General features: G+C 38.4%; 1 protein-coding gene across 1 annotated transcript in view; it reads left to right on the top strand.

Moving 5' to 3' along the window:
* Nucleotides 1-884: 884 nt before the first annotated feature.
* Nucleotides 885-14,962, top strand: part of LEMD3 (LEM domain containing 3) — a 79,174-nt gene continuing 65,096 nt past the window's right edge. The window contains exon 1 of the mRNA XM_509197.8: nucleotides 885-2,850. Coding sequence (XP_509197.3) covers nucleotides 1,329-2,850 — 1,522 coding nt within the window. The 5' untranslated portion in view covers nucleotides 885-1,328. The remainder of the gene's footprint in view (nucleotides 2,851-14,962) is intronic.

The raw sequence follows: 14,962 nt of genomic DNA, 5'->3' as shown, positions 1-14,962 counted from the left end.
TATTTATGCTTTTGACTAACGTTTTTCTGTACAGGTGTATAAGGTAATGTAATAGGTAAAATAACTCATTCAACAACAAAAAATTATTGTAATATTTTGTAGCTACTAGGATTGAAGTACTAAAGAATTGTCTGTCTGCCAAGTTTTGGGGAAATGGGAAAATGGGACAAGATCTTCACCACATGGGGCACATTTCACCTCTCTGGGATTCATTTCCTATTCTGTAAATGGCAGATTTGGGGTTCCAGGTCTTGTCCTTGTTTTTTTGACTTTGTGTGAAGGTTTCTCCACCTCACCTGGCACTAGTCTTATTTCAAAATATTCATCTCATACTGTCCTCTCTTTGCAATTCTTTAATTCATTCAACAAATATTTATTGAGCTTCTACTAGTATTGTGAGTAACAGAAGCAAGGTTCCTCCACACATGGAGCTTATTATAGTCCAAAAGGATAGGACAATAAATAATTTTGAAAGTAAACAAATACAAATATTTATTAATAACTGATAAATAACTATTGGTTGGAAAGGTGCTAAGAAGGAAATAAATAGGATCATGTGTTATGTCTCTGAGAGTCTTAAAATGAAGCAGACAAGCTCTTTCACTTTCAAGTGCTGACGTAGTAAAGTCATTAGGTTTCAAAAAAGGAAAAAAAGATAATATCTTACAATTAACTAATGAATGAACAGCCATTACGCTAGAAGAAAATTGTATTGTGATTGGTGTACTTCGTATCTTCTCAGAATGAGAGAGGTGAGGCTTCTCAAAAAGAGCAGCGAGAGAAAGTCACTTAAAATTTTTTTTTTTGGTAGGTCAAGCTAAAGACGAACTGAAAATAGACAACCTGAAGTCAGACGGGAAAGCTGCCAATCTAGTCTGGCCAGCAGAATTTCTTTCAGTAGGTCTAGGCTCCCTCGGCATTGGGAATCCAGATGTAAAGAAAACTTATGCCATAAACTTCAAGGTAGATTTCAATTATTACTGCCCGGTGGCAGGAACCTAGGAAGGAGAGGTCAAGGTGTGGTTTAGTAAGAGACAGCTCCCGGGAACGGCACTTGGAAGGGCAGTGCGGAGAACAGCTGGAGATGAGATAGAGAGGAGGGGGAGAATGCGCCGACACCTCAAGGTGAGAGAGTAGAAACAGTCTCCGCCGTGGGAGCCGCGCGCTGCTCAGGTGGCTCTTTCCCGCTCAGGTGAGCTCCTCCCGCGCCTCCCATTGGCCGAGATGCCCGCGGCGCTGGGAGGGCGACGCAGCGCGGTCTAGTTCAGGGTCTAGGGCGGCGCGTCACTTCCGGTAGCGCGGAGCTTGTAAAACACCCTGGAGAGAAAATGGCGGCGGCAGCGGCTTCGGCGCCTCAGCAGCTCTCGGATGAGGAGCTTTTCTCTCAGCTCCGCCGTTACGGCCTGTCTCCCGGACCAGTGACGGAGAGCACCCGCCCGGTCTACCTCAAGAAGCTGAAGAAGCTTCGAGAGGAAGAGCAGCAACAGCACCGGTCAGGGGGCCGCGGCAACAAGACGCGGAACAGTAATAACAATAACACGGCAGCCGCCACGGTCGCAGCCGCGGGACCAGCGGCGGCGGCGGCCGCGGGGATGGGGGTCCGGCCGGTCTCGGGCGACCTCTCCTACTTAAGGACTCCTGGGGGCCTGTGCCGAATCTCGGCCTCTGGCCCAGAGAGCCTCCTGGGAGGGCCCGGGGGCGCCTCCGCCGCCCCCGCGGCTGGCAGCAAAGTGCTACTGGGCTTCAGCTCGGACGAGTCGGACGTGGAGGCCAGTCCCCGGGACCAGGCCGGCGGCGGCGGGAGGAAGGACCGGGCTTCGCTCCAGTACCGCGGGCTCAAAGCGCCGCCGGCGCCCCTGGCCGCCAGCGAGGTGACTAACAGCAACTCTGCCGAGCGAAGGAAGCCCCACTCGTGGTGGGGGGCCAGGAGGCCGGCGGGCCCCGAGCTGCAGACCCCGCCGGGGAAAGATGGAGCAGTGGAGGACGAGGAAGGGGAGGGAGAGGACGGTGAGGAGAGGGACCCGGAGACCGAGGAGCCGCTCTGGGCGAGCCGGACCGTGAATGGCAGCCGGCTTGTCCCCTACAGCTGCCGGGAAAACTATTCGGACTCAGAGGAAGAGGACGACGACGACGTGGCCTCCAGCAGACAGGTATTAAAGGACGACTCCCTTTCCCGGCATCGGCCCAGACGAACCCATAGTAAGCCTCTCCCCGCGCTGACTGCTAAATCGGCCGGCGGCAGGCTGGAGACTTCAGTTCAGGGAGGGGGAGGACTCGCGATGAATGACAGGGCGGCGGCTGCCGGGAGTCTAGACAGGAGCCGAAACCTCGAAGAGGCGGCGGCCGCGGAGCAGGGAGGAGGGTGTGATCAAGTGGACTCCAGCCCCGTTCCTAGATACCGTGTTAACGCTAAGAAACTGACCCCTCTCCTGCCCCCGCCACTTACTGACATGGACTCAACCTTGGATTCGTCAACAGGCTCCCTTCTGAAAACCAATAATCATATTGGCGGTGGGGCCTTCAGTGTGGACTCCCCCAGGATTTATTCTAACAGTCTCCCTCCCAGTGCGGCGGTGGCCGCCTCTAGTTCACTCAGGATCAATCACGCCAATCATACGGGCTCCAATCATACCTACCTGAAAAACACATACAACAAACCGAAGCTTTCCGAACCCGAAGAGGAACTTCTCCAGCAATTTAAACGGGAGGAGGTGTCCCCAACAGGGAGTTTCAGTGCCCACTACTTGTCGATGTTTCTCTTAACTGCTGCCTGCTTATTTTTCCTAATACTGGGACTGACTTACCTAGGAATGAGAGGGACAGGAGTATCTGAGGATGGAGAACTCAGCAGTAAGTATTAAATCCTGTGGGTAAGGTAACAAAGAGAATGTTGTTAGTGGTCCGCTTTAGCCGCGCTTAGCGTTTTACATGAAGTGACTTACCTGCAAGAATATGGTTTAACAGCAAAAACGCAACAGTGCGTGCATGTGTCATCTTTCTTAAAGAACACCATTATCGAAATGATGTCATATGGCTGGTTTTAAAAGTTTTCTGCATGATGTATTGTGAAATTCAAAACAATTTTTAAAAGAATATTATAAGCTTGTTAGTAAAACTCATTTGTGTATGTGACAATTCTCTTTTAGCCCTGAATAACTATTTGCGCAGATGCCAATTAACAAATTTGAAGTATTAGGATAAGGCTCATTATAAATGTAGTGTTTTTCCAAATTGAGTTGTGATTCTAATAGGCAATGTAATAGCTCTTGAAATTCGAATTATTTTATAATATTAACTGTATGCATAAATTCGGATTAAATATTTTGTGGTATTAACTGTATGTATAATTTCTTTATAGTGAATGAATATAAAAAAGCAGCAAGGCACACCTCTTAATTTATTTCCCAGCCCAAAGCACTTTCCCTATCGTCTGTACAAAAAGTAGTGGTAGGGCAGTGCAGGAGCTTGCAGTCAGATTTCCTTGGATTGGTTTCCAGGGCCTACTATTTACTTGCTAAATGACTGTAGGCAGGTATGTTCATCGTCATAATCAAAGTATCTCTGCCCTTAAACACAAAAAGAAGATGAATACAGACCATTTTGTGTTCTCTGAAGGAAATAAAGATGAGTAATTGGCGTACACAACTTTATTTTTTTTCTTTTTAAAAAAAATTTACCAGACTACACTGACGTAGGTGTACACTACTTTAGATTGAACGGAGGAGTTACTATTTGAGGTGAGACCTGAAGCAGAAGGAGACAGCCTTGTGGAGAAACAGGAGACCATTCTGAGCAGAGATTAAGGCCTTGAGTTGAGCAAGAGCCTTCTTGTAGGTTAGAGTGGTTAAGCACCTTGAGCAAAGGGGAGAGAGTCAGAGTTAAAGCTTCTAAACTTTCCTAATCTATAAGATGAGGCCTCTATTGATTAGAATGTTTGTGAAGATTAAAAGAGAAAGTAAATTAGGACAAAATGGACTTCTGAATACATAATTTCTCAGTGTTAAGTCCCTCTCTGCATTCTCCCTGAAGGCTTCCTACTCTTTTCACCCAAGATGAATTCACTGTATTTTTATTTGTATTTATAAAATTGGCTTATTAGTTTTATTTCAAAATAGAGTGAAAGATGCAGTTAGCCAACTCAGATAAAGAGTAGGAGTCAAAATAATGTAAGCTTAGATTTAGATATAGCCAATTCCGAGACAGTCAAATAATAGATTTTTACTCTGTTGCTTAATTACAGGGGTTGAAACAAGAATGAAATTCAGCTCTCACTTTAGTTTATTCCCTGGGAGCATGAGTGTATTGTGTCCTGCCCCAAATATTTGGGAGAAAAAAAATAAGGGCACACTAGAAGTTAAACAAGTAAAAGTTCACATAAATTAAATGACATTACCTATCAGCAGTAGCTATCTGCATCTGTGTCTCTAACAACTATAAGATCTGGCCTTTTTCTTTTTTTTTTTTTTAGACAGAGTCTAGCTCTGTCGCTAGGCTGGAGTGCAGTGGCACAATCTCTGGTCACTGCAACCTCCGCCTCCCGGGTTCAAGTGATTCTCCTGCCTCAGCCTCCCAAGTAGCTGGGACTACATGCGCGTGCCGCCACACCTGGCTAAATTTTTTTTTTGTATTTTTAGTAGAGACAGGGTTTCACCATGTTAGCAGATCTGGCCATTTTCTAAGAGCTAATTGCTTTACACCTATTGTACCATCTGATCTTCCCAGCAACTCACAGAAGCAGGTGGTGGTATCCTCATTTTTGGATGAGGATGATACTAAATTAAGAAATGCACTGAGTGTTGAACAGTTAGTAGTAGGGCTAAGATTTGGTTTCAGATTTTATTTCCAACTAGAAAGACCATTTTAACACTGTTTTGGTTATTGTTTGTAGGGAGCTTTCTAAATAAGTGGGTACCTTTATTATGATTAAGAAAGTAATTGACTATTTGGTAGGATTTCATACAGAATTATTGATAAGCACAATTCTCAGTTAAGGTGACTTTCACATCTTTCTCATCAGTGTTAAGATGAATGACTAATGTGATGTACTAAAAGTTCAGGTAGAATAGGATAGGAATGCTAGGATTTTGGTACTCTTCACCTTCACTGATAAGGAAGGAAGGAAATTATATTTACATTTTAGTAAATGGTAAATGTGAAGTAATCTGGGCGTTGGAAAGAACAATGGCTAAGAAGTAGAGGATCTAGGTTCTAGGACTTGTCTGAATGACTGTGGTCAAGCTCCTTAATCTCTGAGCCTCATTTTTATATACTAAATGGAAGTAATAATATCTGCTGTCTCTGGGGTTGTTTGTGAGGGTCAGGTGAGACAGTGTGTTAAACATAAGGTGGTATTATTCAGAAATTTGGACAAAATTTGTTGTATTCCTGGTAAACTATAGTATATCTAGAGAGAGAAATAGTTAAGACATTTCTATAAATGACATAGTATAGTGCATTTCTTAACCTAACATTTGGTTTTTATCCCATTAAATATACATTATAGAAATTGATACAGAAATTTGAATCAAAGTATAATGAATCCTTAAATGTATGATACACTTGATGTATTGTATGTCTACCCTGTGGAAAGAAGTGCCTGCTAACTTCAGTTAGTCTGCACACCTAACAGTGTTAGGGTATCAAGAGTGAATAATATTTTCACTCCATATATATATACACACACATACATACGTGTATTCCATATCCTTTGATATATTATGATGCTTTAACTGTAGAGTTCATTGGTCAAATAGTATGCTTAGGGAAATAAGTTTACTTTGAGAGTAATAGTTTTCACCAGAAGATTGTAGGTTATATGTGAGAGTAACTTTTAGGAGGCTTTTATTATTTAAATTACATATAACATATAGTAGATTAGTCTTTTAAATTGTTCTTAATCATATAGTCTTTGAAACTTTTTCATCAATGCCCTATTTTTTATTAATTAAATTGCTATAAGTCTCTTCTTCCTCATCTATAAAACTAGGGGGTTGGATTAGATGATCCCTAAGCTCTTTCCAGCTCCAAGATTTAAGATTTTAACTTTGAACTGCCATACCAAAACAACTCAAGGATCAACCTGCAATCAGAGTAGTCGCTTGTTCCACAGGTGATTAGATCATTATAGCCCACCAAACGAAAATAGAGAAGCAGAATAGATTGACTGTCCTAGGCTCGTATGATCATTATTAATTTTTTTTTCAATTGCAAAAGACATGACTTCTGCAGAAAGTTTGAATAGAGATGAAGGAAACAGTGAATGGTTATTGTATGCCTCTCTTCCTAGCCTCATGCTGCCCCCATATAAATAAGTTCAAGTATTAGATCCTTTCTGACCTTTCTTAGTATTTTTCATGTAAATACATCTCTGTGTGTGTGTGTGTGTGTGTGTGTATGTGTGTGTGTACAGATTTTCATTCAACAGCAGAGTGTCTACTATGTGCCCGGTATTATTTTAAGCAGCGGGGATATGTGGTGAACAATATGTTGCATATGTGGAAGATGAAATCTCTGTTACAGAGCTTACATTTCTAGGAGGGGAATGGACAAGTAAATAAGAATTTCACATAATGGTAGTTGCTAACACAAGGTATTGCTGGTAACTTTTGGGGGCTGAGGTGAAGAGATATGCAATATTACATAAAGGTAGGCAGACCTCTCTGAGGAAGGATGTTTGAACTGAGATATGAATGACTTCAGGGAACTAGCCTTTGATCAGGAGAAGAGCATTCTGGCAGAAGTATCAGCAAGTGCAGAATTCCTGAGGCAAAAACAGGCTTGTGTGTTGAAGGACCAAAAAGAATGGCCAGTGTTGCTGGGACATAATGAATGAAGGGGAAAATGGCATACCATGAAGTTAAAGGTAGGTATGGGCCAGATCATAAAGACCTAAACGCCTTGAGGGCCGTTGAAAGGAGTCAGAATTTTAAGTGATATTATAGCATACATATTCTGCAACTTGTTTTTTTGCTTAACATTGTATCATGGGTAACTTTTCCATATACTAATTTTAAGTACAGAGGTATAATTTTAAAATCTCATTTTCCACTAGTCCCTTTCTCATCCTATAAAAATACTAAAATCTCTACCATTCTAAAAATGTTGCTCTTCTGTGCTCTTTTCTTCTCTAGTTGTTACTCTTCTCAAACTTTCTGCCTCTATTTTCTTCCCTGCCATTCACTCAACCCTGTCTAGTTTAGCTTTCTTTACCAGCCATTCCTCTGCTACCTCTCTTCTTCAAGTCACCAGTTACTCAATTTTCAAATCCTCATCTCTTTGGTACATTTAGTGCATTGACAACTCCCTTCTTCATGAAACTTTCTCCTTTCTAAGCTTCTGTATCACTACTCTCTCCTAGTTTTCATACTTCTGTCTGCCTGTTTTAAATATTGGTGGTCTCCACAACTTGATCTTTGGCTGTCTCCTTTTGTACACATTTCTCTAGGAAGTTTCATTCACTCTCCTTGTCATTATCTTCCAGTTTTGTATTTTTACCTTGGATTTCTCCTGAGATCTAGGTATACCTATTTGTTTACTAGACATCTTTTGGGTATACTAGAAGTATGTACCAATACCATCTGACATTTTCTTTATATTTACCTTGTTTTTGCTCCTCCTCCCTGTTTAGTTAATGGTGCTTCCATCCACCCAGACAGAGCTCAAGAGAGAAACCTTGGATTTACCTAGATTCTTTCCTTTCCCTCACCTTCCTACAAACCCCCAACCTAATTGGATACCAAGTCCTGTAGTTCTGTTTCCTCTATATCTTTTGAATCAATCTTTTTCTGTCCCTCGCCACTGTTCTAGGTTAGTCTCTTGCCTGAACTCTTTCAGTAACCTAAAATGGTGTCCCTGCTTCTAGGCTGTAGCTCTTCCAGTCCATTTGTCAGTACAGAGCAGTGTTTCTAAAGCACAAATGTGATTATTCCCTCTTGCTTAAAATTACACAATGGCTTTCTCTTAGTTATTGGCCAAAATCTAAACTCGTTGGCTAAACTGTTCATGATCTGACTATGCTTGCCCTTTCTACCAGTCTCCCTTATCACACTTACTTTCTAGAAAACTGAACTGTTTGCTGTTTTCTGAGTAAGTCATGAAATTTGTGCTTTTCTACCTTTGCACAGGTTATCCCCTTTTTTGGGAATGTTGTTTCTTTATTTTGTAACTGTGATTCATTCTTAAACATGTCATCTCCAGATATCTCTGACTCTCCATCTTTTTACCCTAGAGTTTGGCCCATCATTTTGTGCTCAAATAAGACATTAATTGCATCCTTCATAGTATTTAGGACAAAGTATTATATTTGTGTGTCCACCATGCCGAATAGATGACAGCTCCTTTCTTTAGAGTAATATTTCTATAGGAGTAGAATACAGTGTTAAAGAGTACAAACTTTTTACTCAGTTCTGATTTTGGCTCTACTTTTTAAAGTAGACTATACTAGAGATATAATTGCCTCATACTAAAAATGAGATTGATAATACTATCTGAGGATGACTTGTATTAAGTGAGATAATGCATCTAAACTAGTGTTGTCTGGCACATGGAAATCTCTTAGTAGATGGAAGTCACATTAGTATCTTCAGCACAGATTCATTATTCAGCAAATATCTGTTGAATAAATGATCACATATCAGGTACTCAGGATATATGCACTGTTAACTGGTAGTATCTAACTCGGTAATTGGTTATCTACTTAGTATCTGGTAAGGATATATAAAAGAAATCTTATTTCTGTAGAAGCCTCCACACCACTAATAACAGTAATAGGAAATGGCTAAGAAACATACAGGATATTATGTGGTTACACACTTTTATAAAAGGGGAGAATTCACTGTAAATTCTCAAATGATCAGTCTTACATGATCAAAAGTTCTAAATTCAACATTTGGATTTTATTCTGTAGGTTGAGTAATGGCAATTCATGGAGGTTATAAAGCAGAGGACAAGCATGATCGAATTGGTCCTTTAAGAAGGATAAACAGGTGATGGTTTAGACAGTGATAGGGTTGGAGGGAAGGAGTAGGGTGATGACACCTGAAAGAGGTGGATAAGTGGGAATGGAGTTGGGCCTATGAATGAAATTCATTTGAAGAAAGACATATGGTTTTGAGTATAGAGAATAAGAGAGAGATAGGAGTCAAAGATTATTCTGGCCATGAGCCTAGATGACTGAGAGAATGATAATATCATTGGAGGAATTAGAGATGTGGAAGAGGGATCTTGTTTGGGGAAAAGTGGTCTAGGGAAAATTGCTTGGGGCTTATTATTTGAGTTGTTCAAGTGAAAAATTCTTGTAGGCTCTTGTAGATACAGAATTGGAGTAAAGATGAGAGACTGGTGCTGAATGTGAGTACTAGTACTGTTTACTGTTTACTAAGGGAATACTTTTAAATGTTTGTTTTTTTAATGTGTTGTTTTTTTCTTTAAAATCAAGACCAGTTGTTACAAAGAGGTAACACGTTTTATGTCATTGTCGTTTAAAAAATATTTTTACTTCTTAAAGTAGACTAGCCAAAAGGTCCCGAACTTGGTATCTAAAATGAATATGGGGAATAAGGATTTTGAAAAATAGCTGTTGCTCTCATTCTTTTTTTTTTTTTTTTTTTTTTTCAATATGAGACAGGGTCTTGCTGTGTCACCCAGGTTGGATTGCAGTGGTGTGATCATGGCTTACTGCAGCCTCAACCTCCCAGGACTCAAGCAATCCTCACAGCTCAGCCTCCTGAGTAGCTGGGACTGTAGATCTGCACCACCACATCTGGCAAATTTTTTGTATTTTTTGTTGAGACAGGATCTCACTTTGTTGTCCAGGCTGGTCTTGAACTCCTGGGCTCAAGCGATCCTGTCGCCTTCGCCTCCCAAAGTGCTGGGATTACAGGTGTCAGCCATAGCAGCTGGCGTATTCTCTCATTCTTGAAGAGTGAAAGCTCTGTGTTATGTTTGAAGTTTTACGAGTTGACTGCTTTGTAAGAAAAAAAAAAAAGTCCTAGATCTATGAGAATATTCCCGTGAATGCCAGGGATTTGCATATACCAGTTTGATGATTTCAGAAATTAAAGTCTACTCTATGAAAATGTTTTTCATTTGAAAATTTTCCTAGAATGATTTAAAATTAAAAATAATGAGGAAAAACTTGTGAATCTCTACAGATATATCCACGGAGACTAGTTTGAGGATACACTGGCATAGCTATCGGAGAACCTGGGCTTCAATATTGGCCCTTCCACTTGCTAGCTTTTTTTCACTAAGGCAAGTTGCTTAGCCGTTGTAAACCTCAATATCCTCATATGAAAAATAGGTTAAATGAGAATTAATGAAGTAATGTGTGTAAAGTAAAACTCATACATGGCACACAGTAATAATAATAACTAACCCTTAACGTAGCATTAACTGTGTTCCAGGCACTGAGCTAAACAATTACTATTTAATCCTTATGAGGTAGGTACTTATCCCATTTTATAAGTAAATGGAGACACTGAGAAGTAACTCGCCCAGGGTCATGTAGGTAGTAAGTGAAGCGGCAGTATTTGAACTCAGACAGTGGCTCTTAACTGTTCTTCTAGATTGCCTTTTAATATGTATAAATAAGGACTTGATATATGTTCTCTACTATTATTGTTATTTTCAGAAAACTGTGACGAGTATAGATTCATAAAATCCTAGAAGTGGCAGGAATAATCTATGAAACCTAACAACTTTAGGAAAAGTTGTATTCATTCAACAATTATGAATCACATGGAACTATTTATCCTTAAGGTTTTAGATTAATTAAGGGGGAGGGGGCATCTGCTATAAAGCAAACTATAATATATAATACATAGAACAATAATACAATATTAAAACTATTTCTAATTTTTAAAATATTTGCAGTCTCAAAACTTGTAGGGAAAGTGATCTTTTGATTTGTATTACCAATTACAACTTCTTCTTTCTGTTGTTCATTTTTAGGATATAAAGAACTTTTCATACATTTGATCTCTCTTTTTTGCTCCTTTTGAATAAACTTCATATTTTCCCTTTATACTCATATATGTTTTAATGGAAATGATGCATTTGATAATTTCAGGGACACTAAAATAATCATGAAAAATTATTTTCATGATTCCTAAGAGTTGGGAAGTTTTTAAAGCTTGCTTCTCCTTGCTCATTGATTATTCAATATTAACTTTCCCTATCTGAAAAATATGTTATATAAATGGAAATTTATAGCCTCAGTGCAAAGATAATTATATAGTTTTTAAGTTGTTTAAAAGAGAAGGACACCTTAAATTGTTGGAACTCTCCAAAATGTATTTGTTAATAAATAAGTACTACTAACTTGTTTGTGAAAATTTTATTACTAATGATATAATCTAAATTAGAATGAAGATATATTCTAGGGGTGGGGAGAATATCAGGAAAAATAGCTAATGCATGCTGGGCTTAATACCTAGGTGATGGGTTGATAGGTGCAGCAAACTGCCATGGCACGCGTTTACCTATGTAACAAACCTGCACATCCTGCACATGTATCCCAGAACTTAAAATAACATTTTAAAAAAGATGTATTTTAATCTTGTATTGATTATACATTAAAAATTGCTGCCATTTAATATGGGAACATAGCTTAATACTAATTGTGGAAATTGTTATAACAGTTATTTGCTTATAACTTTGGATTTTGATTTTCATATTTAGATTTATTTTTAACATAGATTTTATTTATTTTTTATTTTTTTGGAGACAGGATCCTGTTCTCTCGCCCAGGCTGGAGTGCAGTGGTGCAATATCGGCTCACTGCAGCCTCCATCTCCTAGGTTCAAGTGATTTTCCTGCCTCCACCTCCCAAGTATCTGGGATTACAGGCACACAGCACCACGCCCGGCTAATTTTTGTATTTTTTAGTAGAGATGAGGTTTCACCATGTTGGCCAGGCTGGTCTTAAACTCCTGACCTCAGGTAATCCACCTGCCTGGGCCTCTCAAAGTGCTGGGATTACAGGTGTGCGCCACCGTGCCCTGCCCTAACATAGATTTTAAAGTGAACCAGTAACAGTATAGTTGAGCAGTAACCTTTGGATTTCACTGTTTTAATAATCTATGCTTTAAACTGCATCAGTTTATGTATTATATATTATATATATAGTTAATAATATTCTTTATTAACAATATTGCCAAAATTTTTTTAAACAAGAGTTGACCAGGAAGAAAATAGTTAGGTTTTAATAATTTATTTTGCATGTTTAATATCATTATTTAAAAAATATATTTCTTAGGAAATTAGCTCTTCAAAAAGGTTATAAAAGTTATAGTAACAGAGGTAATCTCTAAAAATAGAATAATGCATCTATCATATGGAAGCCATCATGAATTACTTTTCATATGTCTTCATTTTCTTTTATGTCAAGGTATAGTTTAAAATTATACCACTTAATTTTTCCTGGGTGGTAGATTTATTGCTCTGTGCTTTTGCACAGCTTTTTACTTAAAATGCTTTTGCAAGATGACTTCTGAATTCATCTTTACAGCTATGTTACTATCAAATGGCAAGCTAAAGTTTAAAAACAAGGCTTGGTTGTAAAACTATGCAAGAGTGTAGTTCAGCTCTCCTGAACTAATTGGGTAGTAAGTATGTACCAACAATTGCTGTTCTGCCCTGAATATGACATGAATAGAAAAAACCCTTTAGTAGCAAATGGATATTTTAGCACATAGCAGAAAATTAATTTTGTTTCTCAGTTAGCTCATATATATCTGAGTATGTACACAAACACACACACACACACACACACACACAATTTTCTGACTATGGCTAATTCCTGAAAGCATGCTGTACTTACAAAGGATGCTTTTGCTCTGTAGGAATTCACCAAGGTAAAATTTTCAAAGCATATGAAGAGGATTGTTGAAATTAATTAGGAGGTGAGGGGAATCTTGGGATATCTACTTCTTCTAGCCTCTGAGCTATGGCTTGGAACCTTGGTCAGCCTTATTAATGACTTCCTTAGTTTATAAGTGTATCTCCCATGGGATCACAAATGCTTTCTTGTTTGATTTAGTTCATTTGAAGAAACATTAAGTTTCTCCTACTCATTTATTCATTCAGTCACGCATTCACTCAGATTATTTATTGAGCACCTATACTATGTACCAGGTAATGCCAGAAGATAAGTATATATCATACCTTTTAGAACTATAGGAGTGACACTCTCCCCACGCTTTGGCTGGCATTCTCTTCTTTTTCCTAAATATTTCTGCACTAGCTGGCCTTCAGAATTGGGATTTTGTTACCATGCAACAGTGTATCAGACTTATATATTGTGACTTGGGAAACATACTTTAAAAATTAGTTTCTGTAAATTTGAGTATACCATCTGGTAAAGCTTATCACAGTGTATATATACACAAAAGAAATAGTTGGCTAATTGAAGTAATGTGTGTTGATCATTCCTTTCACCTTTTCTGTATTACCATTTTCTCAATTGGGAATTCTGCCTTTAAAAACCACACAATTTTAATAAATGTAGGTTTTATTTTTTGCAGGTTTTTAGGAGTAATTTTTAAAAAAGGAAGAGACATGAAGAATGAATTTGCCAAAAATGAAAATGTTATAAAATCTGAACATTTATGATTATGGTTCAAGATGTTCTAGAAATATTCTTATCCTTTTGACAGAAGTGTTATTTTTTTTTTTTAATTCATCTCTAAATGTCCCGTCTTTCAGATTTTAAAGCCTTAGGTGAGAAGAGCAAACATTTATTGAGAATTTTCAATGTGTGTGAGCATTTTATTTTAATTTTCATGAGGGTAACTACTCATACTATGTCTGTGAGAAAACGGAAGGATAGAGGGAATAAGGTTACAAGTGATTTGTCCAAGGTCCCACAGCTACTGAGTGTTGGAGCCAGCATTTGAACCCAAGATCTAACTTTAGAGTTCACAGTATTAACTACCAGGCAGCAGTAGAATTTTTTATACTTTATCTTATTGTTAGCTACAGGCTTTATTTGGGCAAGCAAGATAAACACAACCTCTGGGCCTTGCTTTTTGTGTCTGTTAAATGAGGGTATAGTAAAATCAACTTTACTTCCAGCCAGTGATTTTTGTAGGGAACTGCTGTGATAATGTCTGTAGAAATGCTTTGGAGAAATTTGGAGTGATATATAACTGTAATTTTAATATTATAAGTTAGGACTTAACAGCTATAGTAGTTTAAGCAACACATGTTCAGCATTATGACATGTCCTGTCAGTAATGTTAATAAGTAATAGAGTTGGCTAAATTTATAGTCCTTATCAGTATTTTTAAAACTTTCAAGCTGTCTGAGCAGATAAAAGGGAGTTATCTTTTCACGTTACATAATTAGTGCCTTCCTTATCTCCAGGACTGAAAAATAATGTGGTTTTTTTTTGCAGCTATATTAAACAGGTGATGACACAACTTGAAACTGGATTGTAGCCTTGCTGATCACTAAGAGATAGATTTGCTGATAGGAAGGTCAGTGTAAATGGGTTACATTGCTTTAATCCAAAACGTAGTACTGAATTTGAGACAGAAAAACATTTTTTAAGAATGAGGATGGGTCTTGGAGTAAGCTTCTGTTAATACTGTGTGAAGAACAGACAGTGCATACAGTTGATACAGAAAGGTGGCTTGTCACATGCCGTTCTTCAGCTAGTTTGTAAGATACCATGAGTACTGTTATTATCAAAGTGGGAAGATGATGTGTGTCCCCATGAATAGGCAATAGGTGAATATTAATAGTACTTAAATTAGAAGGTATTTAAAGTACATTAGGATCTTCAGTCTCTTAGATAAGTCATGTGAAGCACATAATGAAATTTCCATCCCATTTTGCATTTGAAACTGTTACCAGTGATGGTTTAGACCAGAACCGTCCAGTAGAAATATAAGCCACACAGTAGCCACGTTAAAACATAAAAAAGTTGAGATTAATTTTAATAATTGATTTTATTTAATCT

Source organism: Pan troglodytes, chromosome 10 (genome assembly GCF_028858775.2).
Source record: "Pan troglodytes isolate AG18354 chromosome 10, NHGRI_mPanTro3-v2.0_pri, whole genome shotgun sequence".
Taxonomy (NCBI): Eukaryota; Metazoa; Chordata; class Mammalia; order Primates; family Hominidae; genus Pan; species Pan troglodytes.
Note: the sequence above shows the minus strand (reverse complement) of the source record. Positions and strands in the feature narration are given on the sequence as shown.